General features: G+C 43.8%; 1 protein-coding gene across 4 annotated transcripts; it reads right to left on the bottom strand.

Annotated features, from left to right (window-relative positions):
• Positions 1 to 5,438: 5,438 nt before the first annotated feature.
• On the bottom strand, positions 5,439 to 22,660 carry TBC1D25 (TBC1 domain family member 25). 4 transcript variants are annotated; one of them, XM_036016468.1, is made up of 7 exons: positions 22,357 to 22,630; positions 20,273 to 20,382; positions 18,707 to 18,861; positions 7,633 to 7,760; positions 7,310 to 7,498; positions 6,414 to 7,034; positions 5,439 to 6,032 (listed from the first exon to the last, which is right to left on the bottom strand). In XM_036016468.1, exons 1-7 carry the CDS (start codon positions 22,474 to 22,476, stop codon positions 5,673 to 5,675), a joined length of 1,683 nt encoding a protein of 560 aa, XP_035872361.1. In that variant the 5' UTR covers positions 22,477 to 22,630; the 3' UTR covers positions 5,439 to 5,672. The 4 variants fall into 4 exon arrangements, with proteins under 4 accessions (XP_035872361.1, XP_028378861.1, XP_035872360.1 ...); XM_028523060.2 differs by having other exon boundaries at positions 5,439 to 7,034; positions 22,357 to 22,660; XM_036016467.1 differs by lacking the exon at positions 22,357 to 22,630 and adding an exon at positions 19,045 to 19,151 and having other exon boundaries at positions 5,439 to 7,034.
• Positions 22,661 to 25,312: the final 2,652 nt, after the last annotated feature.

Raw genomic sequence — 25,312 nt, 5'->3', positions numbered from 1 at the left:
GCGCCGATTGGCTGAAGCCAGCGAGGGGAGGGGTGGAAGGAAAGGACCGCCGAGCAAAGGAAGCGAAGTGCTCATTATGCTTCTGGAACCTAGGCGAGCTTTGTGTGGTCTGTGCAGAATGACATAAGCATCCCTCCGGTCCCAGCCATCTTCATCCCTTATGAGCATGAACCTTTTCTCTCACACATCCCTTTCTGTTCTTGCCCTTACTCCTTTGACGTCATTTTCCCATTGGTTCTGACGACTTTCTCAGGATCGCAGTCGTCTTTTTTTTATGTCTCTGATGACATTACCGCCCTCTGATAACGTCCTTCACCTTCTAGCCCCTCTAACCTCATATCCTTTGAGGGCCCTATGGTTTATACCCCAAGGGCCCGATATTTAATCCCCCACTTTCCCTGACCCTTCATAGTTCTTAACATCAGACCCTACATTTTCTCAGTGTCTGATCCGGACCTCTACGTTTTCTTCTTTGTACCTAACATCTAGCCGCCTGTTATGGTACCCGTTTTCCTGGCATCATTCCTTCTTATTTCTGACTTCAGCCCTCATCTTTATCTGACAGCGTCCTGAAGACTGTCTTTTGATTTCTCCACCAGTAGACTGCGTGAGATGCCTTCCACAAAACTGGATGCTCCAGTCTCCGAAGGAAGTAATTGCCAGTCCACGAAACAATTTTTGCTGTCACTCAGGGCTACTGAGCCCTTGATCCACAGGAAGAACTTTGACAGTACACAGTAGACTTATCCAAAGCAAGGTGTGCCTGAATCTACTACCCACAATTTGGTCTTGTGCAGCCTTCAGCGTGTCTTAGCTACCTTTGCAGTGAATGCATTTGACAGACTTCGTTTCTGAGCTCTCCATCCAGGAGGAATGGATTAGTTTGCCTTCAAAGACTACATTTCTCATCCATAGAACGGACTTGTGTAGTTTTCTAAGGGTCAGCCCCATCCCCCAAAACAGACTAGATTTGTTAACTTTCAGAGTACAGTATCATATGCATCCACAAAATGAACTTGTTTGGCTTTTGCCATATTCAGACCTATGTCCAGGATGGATATAAACAGATTTCATTGTCCTCATACATACTGGTCTTGGATAACCCTCAGAGAATCTGAGCCTCATGCAAAAAAAGGGGGTGCTTGTTTGCCTTTCAAAGTGTCTGCCCTCTGATCATATTCCATAGTTCATGACACATTGTCATTTTTGTTCCATGCAAATCTCATTTTATTTATTCTTTTATTCCTGCACCTGAATATCATTTTCTTCCTCCCACAGTTCACCAATTTATTGGGTTTAATGTGTATCTTTTTTGTTATATCATATAAAATCCACATTTTCTCCATGCTCTTAATTAAATGGTAGTTATATATTTTTCCCCAGCTAGCATTATGTTAACATTTCTCTGTGTTGTCATGGGTGCATCTAGACTATATGTCGCTTCTTTCTTTTAAAGATTTTATTTTATTTATTTTTAGAGATGGGAGGGAGGGACATAGAGAGAGAGACACACACACACATCAATGTGCGGTTGCTGGGGGTCATGGCCTGCAACCCAGGCATGTACCCTGGCTGGGAATCAAACCTTCGACACTTTGGTTCGCAGCCCGCATTCAATCCACTGAGCTACGCCAGCCAGGGCTTATATGTTGCTTCTAATGGTTGCAATAAACTCCAACGTGTACATCCACTGCATCATTTTATCCCTGGGTACTCCCAACAAGACACACTGGGCTGCCTCCAACACCCCCATTTCGATAAATAATGCCTTGTGAATGCTCCCTTATGGGCCAGTGTGAAAATTTCTTTTGGATGTGTACTCAGAAAATAAGCTGGGGCATAGGAGATGTACATATTTAATTTTTGTAAGCAGTGCCAGATTGTTATCTGGAATGAGTGGGACAACAAATGAAGGTGCTTACATTCCCCTGTCTCTGTCAACAGTTAGCATTACCCAGCATTCTAAATTTTCCAGTTTAGCTCCCACTCCCTCTGCCCATCCTCCCCGCTTCACTCCTCCCGCTCACTCAGTTGCCCCTCCACTCTCTCCCCCTCTCCTTTCTTCTCCTTCTTTGACCCTGCATCTTGCACACCCCCTCCATTCCCGTCTCCTTTCTGACACTGCACTGAAAAGAATAAATAAAAATTTCCAGTCTATCTGGTACAAATTTCATAATTTTTTAACTTGTATTTCAAAATGATTGATAATGATTTTGAATACTTTTCATGTACTTGTTTGATTTTGGGTTTCCTCATGAAATTGCTTCTTCATATCTTCTTCATGTTCCTATTAGGCCAGTTCCCATATTCCAGTATTTCTCTTCTTGTTGATTTTCAGGGGCCCCTTGGTCCAATTACAAATCCCTTGCTGTAGCCTTTCTTCATTCCTTCATTTTCAACATTTCTAAATCTTTGTATGTGTGTATATACCACTGGACCTTTTAAAAAAATCCAGTGAGGGAGGTCTCTGTGCTCTGTTTTTGTAATTACCATTAAAACTTCTTACATCAGCCCTGGCTGGTGTGTCTCAGTGGATTGAGTGCTGGCCTGTGAACCAAAGGGTCACTGGTTCAACTCCCAGATAAGGGCACATGCCTGGGTTTCGGGCCAGGTCCCCAGTAGGGGGTGTGCAAGAGGCAACCACACATTGATGTTTCTCTCCCTCTGTCTTTCTCCCTTCCTTCCCCTCTGCCTAAAAATAAATAAAATCTTTTCAAAAAGAATTAAAAAACTTCTAACATATCATTTCATATTCTCCAGTTAGTGTTATTCTGTTCCTTTTTTTCTACCATCATACTCATGCCTATTTTCTTTGGGCGTTTTTTATGTCTTGTGTTTCTGTTTTATCTTTCTTATATTATCTATTATACTTATTTAAAATTATTCATCTGTCTCAATACTTCTGCTCTAGATATTGTATGTCACCCAGTGTGGAAGGCAGCCTCCGATATAGCACCCAACAATCCATGCCTCCTGTATAGTTCCCTCCAATGTTGCACTAGGGCTGGTCTATGTGACTAAGAAAACACAGCAGAAGTGATGGAATATCACTTCTGAGGTTAAGTTATAAATAGACACTGTGGTTCTGTCTTTGTTATAGTCTCTCACCTGTTTGTTGGGACCATGAGCTGTGAGGAGGCCCGTGGAGAGGCTCAGGTCTCCTACCAACAGCCCCATGAGTGTGCTATGTTCAAAGTGGGCCCTTCAGTCAAGTCATGCCTTCAGCTGACTGCTGTCTTGGCTCACAACTTGATTGAAACCTCAAAAGAAACCCTGGACCACTGGACTAAACTGCCCCCAAATTCCTGACCTTCAGAAACTGAGAAAAGTGATTTGTTGTTTTAAACTACTAAGTTTGGGGGGTAATTTGTTATGCAGTAATAGACAATACATCCAGTTTATTTTTCTCTGGGAGGTATACTGTCCCAGTGTCTAGTTATTTTGGTGCTGAGTGCATATTCCCCTGATATGAGCAGCTGTTCTGGCTGGAAAAACATCTTAAGGGAAGGCTGAAGGCCAGACTCAACTCTGTTCAATCACCTGGACTTCAAGGGATTAGGGGATATGTGGGGAGACAAGCCAGAGATTGGACAGTCCCAGGCACCACAGAAACAGAGCTCTCAGTCCCATCTGCTATCACACCACCTGACAATTCCTATGGCAGGGGTTTCATCTTTAAACCCTCAGACAAGGTCATTACCCTAGGTGTCACCACCAGCAGGTTGTTTGCTGCCCTGACACTAGACCCCCAGATACCTGTACTCGTGGCTGGGATGATTTCTGCAGTGATGGGGCAGACAAGGGCCCTCTCAAGGCAACACAGAGGAGAGGTAAGAGCCAGAACTTAAATCTCTAACCTATTCTGTATTTGCTACCTCTAGCCATCTACCACTCGAAATACTGGCCAGTTAAAGACAGTCTTCCATTTCCCTATGGGTCTTCATAGCTGTGCAAGTTTCTGGAACTTCTGTTTCCCTCTGTGGTTTCTCCAGAATTCCTTTCGGGCAAGGGAATTAATGGTTTGTGCTGTTTGCCATCTTGGCAGGAACCAGATGCCCCAGCTAGGCATCCTCAGAGACTAATAGAGTTTTCTGCCCTTCAGGCTTATCTCAGCCTCTTATTCACAGAAAGGACTCCTCTGGTTCTCAGAGGTCCCAAGTTGCCATACATAGAATTGACTTGTATTGCCCCTCAAATATATGAGATCATTAATCATAGAATATACTCAGGAGGGTGTCATCTGGTTACTGAAGGTGAGGAACATTTCAGGTCCTCAGAGGGCCAGATACCCCAATATCTTGGATGCTCCTTGGTATATGTGTGTGGGGCTACCTGTGTCCCTTATATGTACTTGTTAGACCCACAGCCTTGAAGCACCCCATGCACAGAATGGTCTCGTCCTGCTCTTCCAGTGACTGAGCCCTTATCTGAGGAATGGTCAGCTTCCCCTCCAATACTGAGATGTGATACGAGCCTTTTAAGAGTGATTTTCAGCTTTACATGGCATTCTTGGGGAGACAGATGAGAAGATGACTGCTGTAATGCCCCTCATCTCTGTTAACATTGCCTTGTGCAGCAATTTCTGGCCAGAACCTAGCACAGCAAGGCCACCACCTGTAGGTCCCCAGTTACCCTACCCATTGTCTGCCACATCCTTGTGGACAACAGCATCTGACCTGTGACACAATCCACCTTTGGAGAATGTAGGTGGGAAAAAGGACTTTCTTTTAGTGACTAACTTCTAAATAAGTAGGTGACTTCTTCTAGGGCCCGAGCTTTATCAGTGCTTGATTTGTTTGTCCACAGTAGTGGGATGGAGAAGGAAAATAAAAGGTATGTATTAGTGAAACAGTTAAGAAAGGTACCCATGAGCTGGAAATCCAGTTTAGGGCTTAGGGCCCTAGGCATGGCAAGGCTCCAGTCCCTCAAGCTAGCCCTATAGCAGGTAACAAGATAGGAGCCTTAAACCCCTGCCTAGGACTGCCAGCACCACTGCAGAAGACTCATAAGGAAGGGTCTGGATCCTGGAACCAATGCCGTGTGGAAAGCTAGAGGTGGCTGGCCCAATGTTTCTCTCTAAGTAGCCATACTCCTTAGTCTTTGTATAAATCTTGCCCTTTTCGAGCCTGGATCTCTGTCATTCCTCATTCAGGTGCCTGTCCTGAAAACATGCATTCACAACCACAATCCAGATCCATACAGTCAGACATATGTACCGCACAACAGCCTCAAGGCTTCCTCAAGCAGTCCTTGCCCCGGGCTCACCTTTTAGAACCAATTCTCAGCATCCACTCTTCCACCACTGGGGAAGGAGGCACTGCATGACCTGCCCTCCACCAAGTGAACTATTTCAGCTCCATCATGTAAAAAGACCCTGAGAATGCCACTTACAACAAAAACCAGAAAGAGGACAGAGAAATAAATAGACCACAGTGACCTTCATGTGTGCAAATTACAGTTGTTAAAAACAAAGCAACAAAAACAGAAAAGAGGCTGTAGTCTCAATGGGACAGTGCTGAAGTAGAGCCCCGTACTCTCAGACCTGCAGAGAGAGGCTCTCACACTCCAACAGATCTAGGGCTGACAGGCAGGGAGGTGGGGTCTCATGTGGAGGCCCTCATGGCAAAGAATGGAGATGTGGTGGGGCTGATGGTGGGCCGGAGGGAGCCTAATCAAGATGAGGCTGTGGCCTCAGCTCCCTCCTCTGAGTCCCACACCTCAGACTGCAGGTAATCAGCGAAGAGAGCCTTGGCCCTGCGTAGGACGCGCCCCAGGTGGTGTTTTCGCACGAGTCGGTCAAAGTGCATGGCCAGCTCGTTGTAATCCAGCCCATTGCGCATGATGTGGTCACGGTGCTCCAGCAGGATGGCGAGGCAGAGGAACAGCATGAATGGGTTCCCCCGGCCAAACTCCTGGGGTGGGGGCAAGCCCAATGGGTGTTGGGGTGGCAGGGACTTCCCAGGGTCTTGTGGGGAGCCCACCTCTGGTATCAAGGGGGATCCTATAGCTGCATCACCAGCAGGAGAGGCCTCCTGGGAGGATGGAGGAGATGATGAGGATGGGGAATCAGGGCGGGAAGAGGAGGAGAGCAGTGGGTCTGAGGAGTTGAGCAAAGGCTCGGAAAGGGACTTGGAGCTGATGAGGGAAATGGGATGGGGCATCTGGACCAGGGGGTCCCTCTTGGGTCCGGTGTTATCCCTGAGTTGCTGGAGGTCATCCAGACTGGCCTGTCTCAGGAGACGCCCCCCACCACCAGGCCCCTGGCTGGTCATGGCCAAGTGGTCAACTGCATCTTCAAAAGCACTGCCTCCCCCACCGGCAGGCCTTAACATGTGCCTCTGTCGTACGGGCCGCCCCCTGTGGCTACCGAAGCCAGTTTCTGCCCCTTGGCTGGGGGGTCCAACAAGCTCTACCTCATGTTCAGGAGGATCTGGGGGCAATGAACTCCAGGTGACCTCAAGCATGCGGAGGGCATCATCAAAGGCGAACTCGCGCTTGAGCTCGAGCAGCAGCCAGCGGTAACAGAAGAAGAGATCATCAGCACCAGCTTCTTGCAGATACTGGTAGAAGTCAGGGTCAGCATGTCGCAGCAGCAGCTTGAGGTGGGCAAACTTGGTGGCCATGGCACGGCCATCAGGATGGAAGTTTGCGGCTAGGCGCTTCATGATGCCACAAAAGCAGACAAAGGCATGGCCTTCATGGTCCATGACAGCAAGGATGGGTGAGGCAAGGTCACTCATGCCCTGGCAGTAGGACACCTGTGGGTGGGTAACGGCATAGGTGGTGAGCAGGTCGTGCAGTGCCCGCAGGTGTGGGCCATCCTCAGGCCCCGCATAGTAGGGGTGGGCCCGGTCGGTACGCAGCACATCCTTAAGGACAGTGCTGCGGATGAATTCCAGGTCCTCAGGACTTGCTCGCTGAGCCCACTCACTCTTAAGCTGCTCATACTCCCGACTCTTGCGTTTCATGTAGTCCATCCGTTCACGGCCTGTCAGCCCGTCTGGGTACACATTCAGCAGGTATCGCCACACCACCTGGCCAGGGACAAAAAGGACGAGGCTAGAGTTCTACAGATGAGCCACCACATCCCAGGGTATATCTATCACCACCTACCCACCTGCCCTGGACCTTTGTCCTCCTTCAGAAAGATCTGCCTTTCACTTCTGACTCCTAGCCCCTGGTAAAGGAGAGCTTGCTATACTGAACCATCACCACTCCATTCCATTACTATGTGGTCCACTGCAGGTGTCTCATGAATTACTCATGTCTGCAGGAGCGATGGGCCCAATGAGTGGCCAAGGAAGCTCACCTTTCGCAGGGAGGGCTCAACACCTCCATGGTAAATCCGCAGGCGCAACTCCTCAGGGCGGGAGAGCTGGCCCTCGTGGTTCAGGTATGTGTGGAACTCAGCATCGCTCAGGGGTGGCTTGAAGGGCTTGACATCCTCCCCATATGACCAACTTAGCACCTGCTGGACCTTAGACAAGGTGCGGCCCACCTGTGAAGGAGGGAGGGAGACCACTTGTCAGTTGGGCAGGTTAGGGATGGTGCCAACCAGTAGGCTCAGAATGAGGGGAGCCAGGTAGTTCCTGCCCTACAACCACAGCAGGGCCCCGGGGTCCCTGAAACCACCTGAGAGAGGATGGACTGAGTGAAGGGCAGGGCAGCCGTTGTCAGTGACGACCGTTTCTCAGCCAGCAGCACATCGGAGCCAATGACATCCTTTGGGCTGATTATGTCCCAGTCTTCCAGCAGTGGGCCTGGACACACGGAATGAAACAACGTGAGAATGGGGATGAGAACTCCAGTCCTCCAGGCACGGTTCCTCTCCTACCAACGCCAGGCTACCATAAGACAATGAGTGACTCCCACTTTCTCTTCCCATGTCATCTAAATCATAAAAAAAACAGAGCCATACATAACTGTTTTTCTATTAGACCATCTTTTATATTAGGTAACTGTCTCACAAAATTGCTGGGCAGATTCTAAAAGTAATATTTACTATGCACCAGGTACTGTGAAAAGGTCTTAGCTTTTGATATATACAATAAGAATATTAGACAATATTGCCATAGTGCTAAGTGCCAGGAGGTGTTCTGAGCCCTTGCAAATATTAGCTTATTTTATATTTACATCCACCCTATAAATTAGGCACTATTATTACTGCCAATTTCTATGAGAAAGCAGGCATAGTCAGGACTAGATAGTTGTCCAAAGCCCTACAGGTAGGGAGTGAACAAACCAAAAAATGAAGCCCAGGTCCAAAGCTGGAGTTTCCAAACTATTAATCTATATTCATGCTAGTTTTTGAAAACTATTCATACTCTTTTAAAAAAGATTTTATTTATTTATTTTTAGACAGAGGGGAAGGAAGAGAGAAACAAAGGGAGAGAGACATTAATGTGTGGTTGCTTCTTATGTGCCCCACACTGGGGACCTGGCCCACAACCCAGGCATGTGCCCTGACTGGGAATCGAACCAGCAACCCTTTGGTTTGCAGGCCAGTGCTCATCTACTGAGCCACACCAGCCAGGCCTATATTCATGCTAGTTTTTCTCCCACAAACAATATAATTTACCATGATCATTCTCATTTTTATAGACAATGACAAAAGGGTTAGGACAATTAGTAAATGGCCAAGATTCTACAGCTAAGCAATGGTGGGCTGGGATCTGAACCTTATTTGCCTTAGTCCAGAGCCCATGTAGATTTTAGAAAAAATACTTTTGGAATAGGTGTGTTGTGTATGTTAGACAGAGGAAACAATGCTATGCTTGACTTTCTCCAGTTCTGGCCCTTGGAACATCAGCAGAAGTCTGTCCCTTCTCTCTCATCTTTAAACCTGTTTGCATCCTTTCTTCCACCTCAAATGTGCTGTGGTGGGCAAAACAACAGCAAGATCCAGTGGTTTTCAAACTCTGTTATGGGAAACAAATCAACTTGGATTTGTATAATGTATTGTCACTTGTAGGCAAGTGCCATCCCTAAGCAACATGTCCATGGAGTTCACTGTACATTGTCCCTCAGAGCTAAAGGGGAAGCAAACCCTAGGCCGCATTTGGATGGCACTGCCCCTCCTTGGATGTCTCACAGTGGACTGTAAACCTAAGGGGTCTAAAAGGGGAGCCTGGGAATTCATCTAGACATGACTTCCTCCTCTGTTCCTCATGTGAGTTAACAGTGTCTCTATCTGTTCAGTTGCTTAAGCCAGAAACTTGAGAGACATCCTCGCCATCTCCCGCTTTCTCAACTCCCAGGGCCAAACCTTTGCTAAGTCCCATGGCTTCTGCCTGCAGGACATACTTTAATTCTACCACCTCTCTCATTTGTACCTTGTCACCCTGTCTGAGCCACCATATCTCTCACCTGAAACTGTCACCTAACCAGTCCCTGCTTCCTCTTTACCCCTTTCCACTCTCCCGACAGCTGCCAGAGTGGTCTTTCTATAACATTAATGAGAGCATTAAAACACAACAGATAAAATGGAGGTCATACTACTGAACAGGTAAAATGAAGAAGGTCAAAATAATGGTTTGAAAGACCTAGAAAACCCCCTTCAAGGCACAGAGCTAAAGCTTCATCATGATTTGAGTGAAAAAGTCGAGAGACCTGGAGACCTAATACACAAATACTGGGAAATGCAAGGGGGAAACAGGGATCAGGAGGAGACAGTATAATTGTACAGGCATGAAGGAGAAGGTCCATGAGATGAAGAAATGACTCACCAAATCTTAGATAGCATTATTTAACAAACAACACATACAGCAGGCCTCCTCTGACTCTATCCAGATGCTGGTGAAGTGCCCAAATTCCAAGAAGGAAGAAAAACTCTTGCCAGCTTCCAAAGACAAGGATGAGGCTGCTTACAACAGAAAGAAGGTCAGAATGGTGATGGACTTCTGTTCCACAACTCCGGAAGCAAGAAGACAGTAGCTCGCAGTACCTATGGAACACTGAGAAGAAAGGCCTAAGATCCAAGGGCTCCATGCCCAGCCAAAACAGTACATATCTATGGAGGCCAAAGAAAGACATTTTTGATCACTAGAGTACATCTAACCCATGTATCTTATTGGAAGAGAACAAAGAAGTTCTCTAAGGAAACAATTACAAGGGCTTAAGGTAGGGAAGGCAAAGGAAGGGTAAAGGGTGATGGGCCAAAAGTTTGTAACATATATAGTTAAACATAAGCTGAAAGAGACACTGTGATTGGGAGTTTGTAATCTTAAGTGTTACTTTAGCATTCCTGAAACATAAGTAACCAACTATAAAGAAAAGATAGTGATAGCCTGGAATTTAAAAAGAAACAAAAATTACTGTCTTAAAAAAACCCAGAAGTTAGCCCTGGCTGGCGTAGCTCAGTGGATTGTACGCGGGCTGGGAACCAAAGTGTCCCAGGTTCAATTCCCAGCCAGGGTACATGCCTGGGTTGCGGGCCATGGCCCCCAGCAGCCACACATTGATGTTTCTCTCTCTCTCTCTCCCTCTCCCTCTCTCTCTCTCTCCCTCCCTTCCCTCTCTAGAGATACATAGATAAAATCTTAAAAAAAAAAAAAAAAACCCAGAAGTTAAAGGTTAGGGATCAGAGGAAGAATTACAAGTAGAAGTGTTCCAAAGCCAAAGCTTCCATTTTGAGGGCTAGGGAGGGTGGGGAACACTGGAGTGGAAAAGTGTTGTAAAGATGTCACTGCCAATTGTGTAAAAAAGCATAAATCCAGCTATGGGATTTTTATGAGACATATACCCAAAACTAGGTGACAGAGAAAAGATGAAAACTGAAGAAACCTGAAGGGATATTGTACCTGGAAAATACAAACAGAAAGCAAGAACAGCAATATGAATGTCAGAAAAAAGCATCACTTGAGGCCAAAAACATTACAGAAAATCTATATTGATTTTAAAAAGAAAGAGCCCATTAATAAAATGGGTAAAGGATTTCTACAAGTACAAACTCATCTAGTGGCAAAACCTGATCTGAACTAACACGAGACTATACATAGTCTTTATGTAACCCCACTAAGTGTGAATATGCACACATTTTCCTGAAGAAACACCCAAGTGTTTCATTATAGGGTGTGACCTCAGGCCCTGTTTGCAGTATTATATAATATATGCTATATGTAATGCATTTCCTCATCATAAAATTATCAAGCTTCCCAAACCCTAAATTAATATGTAAATGCTGTGCAATGCTAATCAGAAATCTAATGGAGTTTTCTATAGACATGGATAAAACTATTTTAAGGTTCATATGGAAGAATTCATATTTAAGAATAGTTAAGAAAAAGAAGAGCCAAGAAAAAGAATAGTGGGAGGATGGCAAAGCTTGCCTTATTAAAATTTACCACAAAAGCATTTTGATAAAAATATGATGTTAGCATGCAATAAACAAAGAGAGCCAATTGGTGGAATGCAATAGAAAGCCTAGAAGTACATGTTAATTCCAAGTGTACATGGAAGCTCAACATTCACAAAAGTAGCATTTCAAGTCACCATAGAAAAGGTAGTTATTTTAAAAAGATGTCTGCACACTTGCCAGTGTGGCTCAGTTGGTTAGAGTGTTGTCCTGTACACCAAAAGGTTGGGGGTTCTATCCCTGGTCACAGCAGATATCTAGCTTGTGGGTTTGAGAACCAGCTGGGGCATGGTGGGAGGCAACCAATCAATGTTTCTCTCTCTCTTTCTGTCTTTTCTTTCCTTTCTCTCTAATCAATAAACATATATTTTTAAAAAAGATGCTGGCATGCCTTGACCAGGTAGCCCAGTTGGTTAGAGCATCATCCAGATATGCCAAGGTTGCAGGTTCGATCTCTGGTCAGGGCACATATGAGAAGCAACCAATGAATGCATAAATAAGTAGAACAATAAATTGAAGTTTCTCTCTCTTTCTTTCTCAAATCAATTTAAAAACCAATGCTGGTAGCAATGAATAAATACCTATCAATAATAACCTTAAATTTAAATGGATTAAATGCTCCAATCAAAAAATATAGGGTAGCTGAATAGATAAGAAAACATGACCCACACATATGCTATCTACAAGAGACCCACCTCAGAACAAAAGACCTACACAGACTGAAAGTGAAGGGCTGGAAACAAATATTCCAAGCAAATGGACAGGAGAAAAAAAGCTGGGGTGGCAATACTTATATCAGATGAAACAGACTTCAAAACAAAGGCCATAACAAGAAATGAAGAAGGTCACTACATAATACTTAAGGGAGATATCCAACAAGAGGATATAACTCTTGTAAACATATATGTACCCAACACAGGAGAGCCTAAGTACATAAGGAAAATCTTGGAGGACTTCAAGAAAGAGATCAACAACAATACAGTCATCATAGGGGATTTTAACACCGTACTGTCAACAATAGATAGATCTTCCAAACAAAAAATCAACAACGATATTGTGGCACTGAATGACAGCCTAGATCAAATGGACTTAATTGATATTTACAGAGCATTTCACCCCAAAGAAGCAAAATATACATTCTTCTCAAGTGCACATGGATCATTCTCAAAGACAGATGACATGGTAGGGCACAAAACAAGCCTCAACAAATTCAAGAAAATTGAAATCATATCAATCATCTTCTCAGACCATAATGGCTTGAAACTAGAAACCAACCTCAAGGAAAAAACTCAAAATCATTCAAATACATGGAGACTGAATAACATGTTATTAAACAATGAATAGGTTAACAATGAAATCAAGGAAGAAATCAAAAAGTTTCTGGAAACAAATGAGAATGAACACACAACAGTCCAAAACCTATGGGACACAACAAAGGCAGTCCAGGGAAGTCATAGCAATACAGGCCTACCTAAAAAATATAGAAAAATCTCAAATAAACAACCTAACCCTACATCTAAAAGAACTGGAGGAACAACAAAAAACAAAGCCTAGAGTGAGTGAAAGGAAGGAAATAATCAAGATCAGAGCAAAATTAAATGACATAGAGACTAAAAAAAATACAATTCAACAGATCAATGAATACAGGAAATGGTTCTTTGAAAAGAATAAAACTGACAAGCCTCTAACCAGACTCATCAAGAAAAAGAGAGAGAAGACCCAAATAAATCAGAAATGAAAGAGAAGTAACAACTGATACCACAGAAATACAAGGGGTTGTAGGAAATTACTATGAACAATTTATATGCCAAGAAATTGGACAACCTGTATGAAATGTATACATTTCTAGAAACATACAGTCTTCCAAAACTGAATCAAGAAGAAGCAGAAAGCCTGAATAGACCAATAACAACTGGCAAAATTGAAGTAGTAATAAAAAAACTCCTGGCAGCCCTGGCTGGTGTAGCTCAGTGGATTGAGTGTGGACTGCAAATCAAAGGGTCACCAGTTCGATGCCTGACTGGGGCAGATGCCTGGATTGCAGGCCAGGTCCCCAGTATGGGGCATGTGAGAGGCAACCACATGTTGATATTTCTTTCCCCTTTTTCTCCTTCTCTTTCACTCTCTCTAAAAATGAATAAATAAAATCTAAAAAGAAAAGAAAAAAAAAAAAAAAAAAACAACCCTTCTGGCACACAAAAGCCCTGGACTGGATGGCTTCATAGGAGAATTTTACCAAACATTCAAAGAAGAACTAACCCCTATTCTCAAATTACTCCAAAAAAATTCAAAAAGAGGAAAGAATCCAAAACTCTTTTTACAAGGCCAGTATTACCCTAATTCCAAAAGCAGGTAAAGACACAACAAAGAAAGAAACAGGCCATATCTATGATAAACATAGATGCTAAAATCCTCAACAAAATATTGGTAATCTGGATCCAGTAATACATTAAAAAGATCATACACCATAATTAAATGGGATTCATCCCAGGGACTCAAGGTTGGTACAATATTTGCAAATCAATAAATGTAATACATCACATAAACAAAATGAAGGACAAAAACCACATGATTATATCAATAGATGCAGAAAAAAAACATTTGATAAAATCCAGCACCGATTTATGAAGAAAACACTCAGCAAAGTGGGAATAGAGAGAGCATTCCTCAACATAATAAAGGCCATATATGAGAAACCTTCTGCCAGAACCATAGTCAACGGGCAAAAACTAAAAGCTTTTCCCTTAAGATCAAGAACAAGACAAGGATGTCCACTTCCACTGCTCTCATTCAACATAGTACTGGAAGTTCTAGCCACAGCAATCAGACAAGAAAAAGAAATAAAAGGCATCCAAACAGAGAAGGAGAAAGTAAAACTGTCATTATTTGTGGATGGCATGATAGTATACATAGAAAACCCTATAGACTCCACCAAACAACTACTCGGCCTAATAAGTGAATTTGGCAAAGTAGTGGGATATAAAGCCAATATTCAGAAATCAATGGTATTTTTGTACAGCAACAATGAATTATAAGAAATAGAAATTAGGAAAAACATCCCATTTACTATAGCAACAATCAAAATAAAGTACCTAGGAATAAATTTTTCTAAGGAGGTAAAAGACCTGCACTCAGAAAACTATAGAACATGGAAGAAAGAAATTGAGGAAGATACAAATAAATGGAAGCATATATCCTGTTTATGGACTGTAAGAATTAACATCATTAAAATGTCAGTACTACCCAAAGCAATCTAGAGATTCAGTGCAATTCCTATTAAAATACCAATGGCATGTTTCATTGATCTAGAACAAATACTCTAAAAATTTATATGGAAATGGCCTTAGCTGGTGTGGCTCAGTGGATTGAGTGCTGGCCTGCAGACCAAAGGGTTGCTGGTTCAATTCCCAGTCAGGGCACATGCCTGGGTTGTGGGCCAGGTCCCTGGGTGGGGGCACAGAAGAGGCAACCACACATTGATGTTTCTCTCCTTCTCTTTCTCCTTCACTTCCCCTCTCTCTAAAAATAAATAAATAAAATATTTTTTAAAAAATAGAAACCATCCTCAAAATAAAAAGGTAATTGAGTGTCCCAGGTTCGATTCCCAGCCAGGGTACATTCCTGGGTTGCAGGCCATGACCCCCAGCAACCGCACATTGATGTTTCTCTCTCTCTCTCTATCTCCCTCCCTTCCCTCTCTAAAAATAAATAAATAAAATCTTTTTTAAAAAATAGAAACCATCCTCAAAATAAAAAGGTAATTGAGTGTCCCAGGTTCGATTCCCAGCCAGGGTACATTCCTGGGTTGCAGGCCATGACCCCCAGCAACCGCACATTGATGTTTCTCTCTCTCTCTCTATCTCCCTCCCTTCCCTCTCTAAAAATAAATAAATAAAATCTTTAAAAAAAAAAGGTAATTGACCATATGGGAGAACCTATTTGCCAATGATACATTGGACAAGGGTTTAATCTCCAAAGTGTCAAGAACTCATATGACTCAACACCAGCAAGACAAACAATCCAATTTAAAAATGGGCAAATGATGTGAATAGACACTTCTGTAAGGATGACGTGCAGATGGCCGTAGACATATGAAAAGATGCTCAACATCACTAGCCATCAGAGAGATGCAAATTAAAACTACAATGAGTTGTCGCCTCACTCCTGTCACAATGGCCACCATTAATAAATCAACAAACAAGTGCAAGTGAAGATGTGGAGAAAAGGGAACCCTACTACACTGTTGGTGGGAATGCAGACTGGTGCAGCCACTGTGGAAAACAGTATGGAATTTCCTCAAAAAATTAAAAATGGAACTGCCTTTTGACTCAGTGATTCCACTACTGAGAATATACACTAAGAATCCTGAGACACCAATTCAGAAAAACTTATGCACCCCTGTGTTCATAGCAGTGCTATTTACAATAGCCAAGTGCTAGAAACAGCCTAAGTGCCCATCAGTAAATGAGTGGATCAAAAAAAAAAAAAAACCCCCAAAAACTGTGGTACATTTACACAATGGAGTACTACACAGCAGAAGGAAGGAGTTCCTACTTTTTGTGACAGTGTGGATGGAACAGAGAATATTATGCTAAGTGAAATAAGCCATCAGTGAAAGACAAATACCATGTAATCTCACTTATGAGGAATCTAATGAACAAAATAAACAAATGAGCAAAATAGAACCTGAGGCATGGAATCATGGAACAGACTGACAGTGGCCACAGGGGAGGTGAGAGGGGGATAATGGTGGAAAGAAGGGGAAGGGACTAGTCAAAGAACATGTATAAATGACACATGGACATGGACAATGGTGTGGGGATTGACCTTGGGAGTGGGGGGTGGGATGGGCAGAGGAGAGCAAAGGGAAAAAATTGGGACAACTGTAATAGAATAACAATGAAAATCATGCTGGCATAATTGACTATCTGGAATTTTTATTTTATTTTTTAAGATTTTATTTAGTTATTTATTTTTAGAGAGAGGGGAAGGGAGGGAGAAAGAGAGGGAGAGAAACATCAATGTGTGGTTGCCTCTCACGTACCCCATGCTGGGGATCTGGCCTACAACCCAGCCGTGTGCCCTGACTGGGAATCAAACAGGTGGCCCTTTGGTTCACAGGCTGGCCCTTAATTCACTGAGCCACACCAGCCAGGGCTAATTCTATTAAGTGAAAAGAACAGTAGGTACACAGAATTATCAAGAAAAAAATTTAGAAAGGAAATCACTAAATATACCATAAAGTTATGTGATTAAAACAACGTGGAACTGGTTTAGGATTTAACAGAGATCAAGGTTGGAAAATCAGGAATTTAGAAACAAGCCTGTATAGGTGAAGGAATTTGGTAAATAAGACAACAGGAGGAAAAGAATGGACTCATTGATAACCAGAAAGTTGATTCTCTTTAAAAAAATTTGTCTCCCTGCTTTATTTACATTCCTCTCAGTTCTTACCCAGTTGAAATTTTCTTCATGTATTTATTAGCTGAGCAGACTTAATTTCTTTGCTGAAGTAGCACTACACTGTCTATTTTACAAGGGAGGAAGGCAAGGCTTGAAGAATAAGTTAAGTGCATGAGTAAAGCACATAGGGCTGCTCAGGGGCAGAGGTTCCTGTACCTCTGGCTACCTGTCTTTTTCCATTTGTTTCTCTGTCTGTCTCTGTCGCCATCTTTCTCTGACTCCTGTTTCACTCTCTACCTCTGTCTTTCTCCTATCTCTCTTTTCTCAAGGCTGCCAATCTTAACAAGGGCAAAATTTTGTACAGTCAAATGGTTATGAGCAAAGACTGAGGCGTCATTCCAATCTCCACCTGGGTTCAAATCCTGCTCCCCCACTTACTGTGTGACTTGGATGAGTTCTGTCTCCTTTCTGAGCCTCAGTGGCCTCATCTATAATATGGAGATAACAATTGGCCCTACCCTGTAGATTGTCTTGACAATCCAATAAATAACTATTGTGTGTAAAATGGCCCCAAGCACTCAACACATTAGCTATTTATATGTTATTATGATGTCAATAAAATGCTTCAGTCACCCCAAATGGCCACAGGAGCTCCCTAAGGCTGGGAACCATGTCTTTCAATCCACAATTTTTTTTATTTTAAAGAATTTCAAATCTATAATAAAGTTAAAAAAATGAATACATTGAACATCCATACATCCTTCATTTAGCTCATCTAACTATTGACAATTTTGGCATATTTGCTTAATTTCATTCTCTCTGTGTGTATACATATAATTTTGAAGTGAATCTGTGTGTTCTGAGGGACCAGCACAGGCAAGAGTGGGGGAATAAATATGAGAAAACAAGTAGCTGAGAGATCAAGGGAACAAATGAATGAGTGAACAAGAATACAAACAAATCATCTTGGCTTGTGTGGCTCAGTGGATTGAGTGCCCACTTGCTAACCAAAAGGTTGCTGGTTTGATTCCCCATCAAGGCACATGCCTGGGTTGCAGGCCAGGTCCCCAGTTGGGGATGGGGGAGAGGCAACTGATGATGTATCTCTTGCACATCGATGTTTCTCTCCCTCTTTTTCACCCTCCCTTCCCCTCTCTCTAAAAATAAGTAAACAAATCTTTAAAAAACAAGAATACAGGCCTGGCTGGTGTGGCTCAGTGGATTGAGTCCCAGCCTGCGAAACAAAGGGTCGCTGGCTGGATTCCCAGTCAGGGCACATGCCTGGGTTGCAGGACAGGTCCCCAGTAGGGGGCACGTGAGAGGTAACCACATATTGATGTTTCTCTTCTTCCCTTTCTCCAGTTCCCTCTAAAAATAAATAAATAAAATCTAAAAAATTAAAAAGATAAAAAATAATACAAATTGTAAAAAAGTACAATAAAAATTTTAAAAATCATAGAAACTATAATGTATTGATATTAAAAAAGAATACAAACAAATGGATGAGTATAAGATGAGTGAATGAATAAATACAACTATCATTACTATAATCAGCATTGTTATATTTACATATTATCATAACTGAAACATACAATCAGTAGCTCTATTGTTATATTGCATTATATAATTGTATATTACTAGATTATATGCTACCATGGTAAATATAAAATGGTAATTATTGTTATTAGAGCTAATACTTTTTGAGTATTCACTATGCAGCCATGCACTATTACAGGTATTTTACATAAATTTCCCTGTTTAATCCTCCCGATAGCCCTAAGATACCATTAAGTCTACAGGTAAAGAAAAGTGGCCAAGCCAAGACTTGGAACTAGGCTACTTTGCTCCCTAGCCTGATGTGAAGGAGGGTACTGCAAGGGGTAGAGTCATCATATGGGGACATGGTAGGTAGGTCCCAGAGCAATTCTGTGAAGGACACTGGGTACTCACTGTCCTCAGTGGGCCGAATGTCTACACGCAGCTGCAGGTAAGGTTTGGAGGCAGTGGCGAAAGCCGTGCTGAGATCCCAGTCAGATAGGAGTGAGAGGTAAGCTTCCTGCCCCAGCCGATCCCGGCCCAGGTAGCTGATGCCAAAGTTCTTCTTCCTGCTCGTGAGAGGTGTGGCAGCTCTCAGTGCCCCAGTTGCCCTGGAGGCCTCAGGGACAGTTTTCAAAAGAATCAAGGGGTGGTAGATGGTGTTGACAACTATTTACTATATGCTAGGTATTATGCTAAGGATTGTGAGCAGGTTGTTCATCTTTGTTACACAAACAGAAACAGACACACACTTGCTTATATCTGGAGGACACATTGGAAACTGGTAAAATGTTGGTACCTTCTAGGGAGGGTGACAGGGTAGTTGAAGGATAGAAGTGGAAAGAAAGCAGTCTTGTTTCTGCATAAAAAAGCAATCTGTATGATTGTCATTTTTCACAACAAAAGATGTTTAAGAAAAAAAGGTCAAATAATAACTAGAAATTTGTTCTTCAGATACACTTGTGTAACTATGCAAAGAGGTGTGTCATGTGATGACTACTGTAACCATGGAAACATCCAATACCCATCACTTTTGTACTCTTTTAAGTTTTGTTACCATGTGCATGTATTCCTCCAAAATAACCACAACAAAATAGCCATCACACTTGCCCCTGAGGGACACCACTTTTTCATCAGGTTGGCAAAATTTCCAGTGTTTTCTAATAACCAGCGTTTATGAGGGTGTCAGGGAAACATATTTTATATGCTGCTGGTGAGATTGTAAATTGATAAAACCTGTCTGGAGAGCATTTTGGAACCATCCATTGAAATTTTTTAAAGACTTTTTATTTATTTTTAGACAGAGAGGAACAGAAAGAGAAACATCAGGGAGAGAAACATCAATGTGTGGTTGCCCCTTGCATGCCCCCTACTGGGGACCTGGCTGGCAACCCAAGCATGTGCCCTGGCTGAGAATCAAACTGTCAACCCTTTGGTTCACAGGCCAGTACACAATCCATTGACCCACACCAACCAGGGCCAATTAATTGAAATTTTAAAAAGCACAGACCCACCCTGGCTGGTGTGACTCAGTGGACTGAGTGCCAGCCTGTGAACTGGATGGGGTGGGGGTGGTTACTGGTTTGGTTTCTGGTCAGGGCACTTGCCTGAGTTGTGGGCAAGGTCCCCAGTTGGGGGCATATGAGAGGCAACCAATAGATATTTCTCTTACGCGTCGACATTTCTCTCCCTCTCTTTCTCCCTCCCTTCCAATCTCTAAAATAAATAAATAAATAAACAAATAAATAAATAAATAAATAAAATCTTTGGAAAAATTTAAAAAATAAAAAGCATACACCCTTTAATCCATGACTAGATTTCCTCAAAGCCTCCAAGATACACATATATGGCTGTTCACTGTGGGTTTATTTACGATAATAAAACAAACAAATAACCTACCAAACAACAACAACAGAAATCCAAACAATTGCTTTTGAGGTAGGTTGCCCACTGGTGGATCACCAGCATCCTATTACTCACCCATTCAAGTCAAATGCTCGGATGAGGATGTGCTGTAACACATCAAGTGAGGTGATCTGGGGGTCAACAGCAAAAGAACGGAACTCAGGTGGCAAGAAGTTCTCACATTTCTGAGGAGAGAAGACATGGGGTAGGCTATCAGGGGCATATCATCATGCTGAAGTAGAGTGAGCAGTAGGAGGCAAGGTCAGAGAAGTGGCATATCAAGGTGGGCATTCTAGACAATGGTGAGGACTTAAGTTTTTGCTTTGAGTGAGGTGGGAGCATTGGGAGGGTTCTGAGAAAGGAAGGATGTACTTGACTTAAGATTTACAGGATCCTTCTGGCTGCTCTGTCTAGAACAGAGTGGAGGGCAAGGGAGACTGCAGCAGTCTAGTGAGGAGGGGGCTATTACAATAGTCCAGGCACTCAGTCCTTTTTCTATATCCCCTCAACAATGGTTGCCAGGATCATCATGTCCAGTCTGACTTTTATTAAATCAGTCCCACATGCTGCAACTAATCTAGTACATCAAGCTACAACACTTCCCGGCTTCAATATCTTTTGATAAATTGCTGGTCAAGTACAGTTGTCTCCATTTCTCCCCCACTACCTCTCCCTACCCCACCCATCCTCACTTCCCACCCTCGATCCTACCCACTTTGGCATTGTCCATGTGCCCTTCATACATGTTCCTTGATGACCCTTCCCCTATTTTCCCTGCTTAAATATCTTGAAAGGGTCCCCAACAGGTGGGCCTATAGGACCGTAGCCAGCCTGTCTCCTGTCAGCTTTTATAACTTTACATGCTGGTACTACTAAGCTGCTGAAAGTTACTTGGAATGCACCCTTGGTTTCAGGCCTTTGCTTGTGCTGATTCTGTTCTCTTGGGGGTCCTTCCCACTTTCTTCAAATGGTTCACTCAGCTCAGGTATCATCTCTTTTCTGAACATTCAAACCTCTACCTTAGAGCTTTCTCTAGTACACTGAAGAGATGCACTTACTCCTCTCCAGAATCTACTTTTTTCTTAACACCACCAGTGCCACCACCCTAGTCTGAGTCACCATCACTGCTTGCTGGAACTAGGTGTAACAGCTTTCTCTTTTTAAATTTTATTTATTTATTTTTAGAGAGAGGGGAAGGGAAGGAGAAAGAGAGGGAGAGAGACATCAATGTGTGGTTGCCTCTCATGTGCCCTCTACTAAGGACCTGGCCTGCAACCCAGGCATGTGTCCTGACTGGGAATTGAACCAGCAACACTGGTTCACAGGCCTGCACTCAATCCACTGAGGTACACCAGCCAGGGCTAACAGCTTTCTTACTAAGAGTACACATCAAAGGCCCTTCACAATCTCCCCTCTCTCACCTCTGTGATTCACCTTCATCCACTCTTCCCCTCACTCTCTTGGCTCCAGCAATAAGGGAACCTAAGGGCATATGCCGAGCTAATCCACACCTCCCAGCCTTTGCCCTTGCTATTCCCTCTACCTAGAACACTCATCCCCCCCCATAGGCACATGCTGACTCCTTTTAATTCCGGTCTCTGCTTCTTCAGTACCTCTCTGGGAATTTCCCTATACAACCTTGGGTAAAGTAACACCCTAGTTCAGAACCTTTTTTATTATTTCCTCATGACATTCGCCAGTGTCCACAGCATCTCATTTATGTAGCTGTTCGTCTCCCCCACGAACTGTCATGTCAGTTCATCCAGGTGGAGACTTGCACAAAAGTGTACTCTCAATACATGTTAACTGACTTCGGTGCCTCCTTTTCACACATCACCCACCCCCCATTGCTCAGGGCCTCACTCCTCAACTATTAAGCCCCCTCCTCCAACCCTATAGCCTCTCTTCTCTACCTATAATCTCCACTCATTCAACTCCATAGGCCCCTACCCCTCCATTTTCGTCTCCACGCCTTCCAGCCTTGCCCCACATTCCCAGCTCCACCTTACTCCAATCCCTGCCACCATCACTAGGCCCTCAAGCCTCGCCCCCAAGGCAACACCCCAAATCTCAGGTCCCGCCCTCCATCCTAGGACAGCCACCACCTTCTCCTTCCAAGATAGCCCCGGGCAGTCTGGTTGAGCGTCAGCGAACCTCACCTTGACTCGAACCCGTACCACCTCTCGCTCCTCCTCCTCAGCCGCCGCCGCTTGGACTCCCCCGCCAGGTGAGGGCGCTCCGGAGCCGGCCAAGTCCGAAGACCCAGGGGCCGTCGCCATCCCGCCGCCACCACCCCCTTTAGGGTGACAGGTGACAGCTGCCCCCTACCTCCGCGCGCACCCCTTGTGAGGCGCCCGCAGCCCCACCTTGCGCCCGAGCGCAGGCGCAAAGGGCGCTACGCGACCCTAGCAACCCCTGTCACCGCCCCTCCCACCTGGCAGAGGGGAGGTCGCCTCTGCGCGTGCGTATACAGTACAGTAGCCAGAAGCCCCGCCCCCAAAGTCGGGCATTTTGCCTTACTTCAGCTAGTGCGCAGGTGCCTACTTAGGCCCCGCCTTCCCCTGTCGCGATTTGGTTGTTTGGGTAGTTTACTTCTGGATTCTCCTAGTTAGTATTAAAGTGATGACCTATTGGAGCGAGAGAAGTGAGGGGTGGGTTGGGGAAGGAAGCTGCTGCGAGTTGAGGTTAAGTCATCCTACAGCCTGCACTAAGTTGCCTGTGCCTCAGTTTCAGATGATGTCATATATTTCAAATGCTGTGGCCCTCTCTTGTAATGAATACGCTGAACGGAAAAATAATCCCTTTTCCAGAATTTTTTTAAAAATTTAAAAGATTTTATTTATTTACTTTTAGAAAGAGGGGAAGGGAGTGAGAAACAGCAATGATATGTAGGATTGGTTGCCCCTCTCACACGCCTCCAGCTGAGGACCTGGTCGGTAACCCAGGCGTGTACCCAGACCTGGAATCCAATGACCTTTCGGTTCTCAGGCCAGCGCTCAATCCATTGAATCACAACAGCCAAGACAAAGTTGGCCCTCATTTTTTAAAAAATATTTATTTGTAGAGAGGGGAGGGGAGACAGGGAGGGAGAGAAACATCAATATGTGGTTGTCTCTCATGCACCTCTTACTGGGGGACCTGGCCTGCAATCTAGGCATGTGCCCTGACTGGTAATCAAACTGGCCACCCTTTGGTTTGCAGGAGGGCACTCAATCCACTGAGCCACACCAGCCAGGGCAGTATTAACTTTTTAAAGAATATTGTGCCTTGGCTGGTGTAGCTCAATGGATTGAGGGCAGGCTTGAGAACCAAAAAAGGTTGCTGGTTTGGGCACATACCTGGGTTGTGGGGTCAGGTCACAACTAAGGCGGGAGGCAACCACACATTGATGTTTCTCTCCCTCTCTTTCTCCCTCCCTCTCTAAAAATAAAATCTTTTTTAAAAAAAGAACATTAAGATTCTATTTTGGTATCTTTTAAAATACACTGTTGCCTTGATATTTATATTAAATTGACATCTATTTTCTGGAATGTAGAAATGGGAGATTTTTTTGAAAACCAGAAGAGGGTTATTGGCACATTTCTCTTGCCCCATGTGGTAGAGTGAAAAAATACTTATGGCACTGCTGGATTTTTTTTTCTTGATGGAAACAAGGAGTTTCAGAGTCTGTTTTTCATTAAAATCATAGGGCAGGATGAGTGAAACATTAGCCTGGAGCTTGGAGTTTATCCTGAGAGCACAGGCTTTAGATGTGGGTATGATGCAGTCAGAAGCCTCTGTCTTGGATGTGGAGAAAGCCTTGGATGGAAAGGTAATGGAAACAAGGAGACCAAAAAGGAGGTTCTTACCATGTTCTGGGGAGAACTTTTTCTTTCATTTGTTTATTCTTCCATTCAACAAATACATATTATATGCCAGATAGTCTACATATATTAATTCATTTAATCTGAATAAAAACCCTATGAGGTAGCATGTTACAGATGAAAGCACTAAAGGTCAGGAAGAAACATGCTCAAGGTCAAAGGGACAGTGAGTGGCACAGAGTAGATCATGCAATGGATGGAAGGTAAGGCTATACTTGGCATGTTTGAGGAAGAACAAGAAGGCCAGCATACCTTAAGAAATGATGAAATAAGTGACGGATATGAGGTAAGTTAGTAACTCATGGCTTTGGCCTTAACGCTGAGGCATTTCTCAGAAGTTACGTTGTAGGCTTAAGCACAGCCAAGATTGGGACTGAAATCCTGCTCTGCACAGGTCATCTGGAGCCAGCCTACAGGTATCTGTACTTTTATTATTCATTCTTTATCACCTCCTCGAAATTCCTCAAGTACCCATTTGTTTATGATTGAAGATCTGAGGTTAATGACAGAGACTGTGAGATGAAGGATGAGGGATATCTGTGGGATGAATGGTGGAAATCTATGGAATAAGTGATAGGATATGAGGTGAGTGATGGAAGATCTACTGGGTAATTGGGGTTTGTGGTGTGAGTGATAGAAGTCTGTGAGGTGAATGGTGGGTGGTTTATGGAGTAAAAGAAAGGCTGTTGTGAGGACAGTAATAGCTGTTTCAAATGTTATCCAGGGGTATATGAGGTGAATGATGGGAGGGTCTGTGGGCGTGAGCTTTGCGGGGTCTCTTGGGTAAATGATGGGGATCTTTAGGGTAGTGATGGGTATGTGGGGTCAGTGATGAGGGTCCTTGGAGTTAACAGGGTGTCTGTGAGATGAATGATGGGGTGCCTGTGGGGTGCTACTCAGGAGGCAACAGGCTGAGGAAATTCCAGGACTTGAAGATTTGGGAAATTCTCAGACTGTCTCTATTGCAAAAAATGAGAAAGTATGTTCTGGCAAGAACTCCAAGGGTGTGGGTGGAAGATCACTCCTTTAAAGAGACTGCAGGTGTGTGACTCATTAATATAATCAGCCATCTTAGGAATCTCCGGGGTTAGTAATCAGGGTTTGTGAGGTGTACGTGATTGAAGGTCCATGTGTGATGAGGATGGGGATCTATGGCTGAGAGAATGGTGGTCTGTGGAATGAATGAGTGATGGAGGGATCTGTGGGGTCAGTTATGGTGCATCTTTGCAGTCAGTAATTAAAGATCTCTCTG

The sequence above is a fragment of the Phyllostomus discolor genome, chromosome X, assembly GCF_004126475.2.
Source record: "Phyllostomus discolor isolate MPI-MPIP mPhyDis1 chromosome X, mPhyDis1.pri.v3, whole genome shotgun sequence".
NCBI classification, from domain to species: Eukaryota; Metazoa; Chordata; class Mammalia; order Chiroptera; family Phyllostomidae; genus Phyllostomus; species Phyllostomus discolor.
The sequence above is the reverse complement of the archived record's forward strand: the minus strand, read 5'-3'. Positions and strand labels throughout refer to the sequence as shown.

Coding starts and splice junctions, on each gene's coding strand:
- TBC1D25 (XM_028523060.2), bottom strand. CDS start 22,476: ATGGCGACGGCCCCTGGGTCTTCGGACTTGGCCGGCTCCGGAGCGCCC. Junction 7,761..18,706: donor CATTCGGCCCACTGAGGACA/GTGAGTACCCAG, acceptor CCGTGTGTCCAG/GCCCACTGCTGGAAGACTGG. Junction 7,499..7,632: donor CTCAGTCCATCCTCTCTCAG/GTGGTTTCAGGG, acceptor CCTCCTTCACAG/GTGGGCCGCACCTTGTCTAA.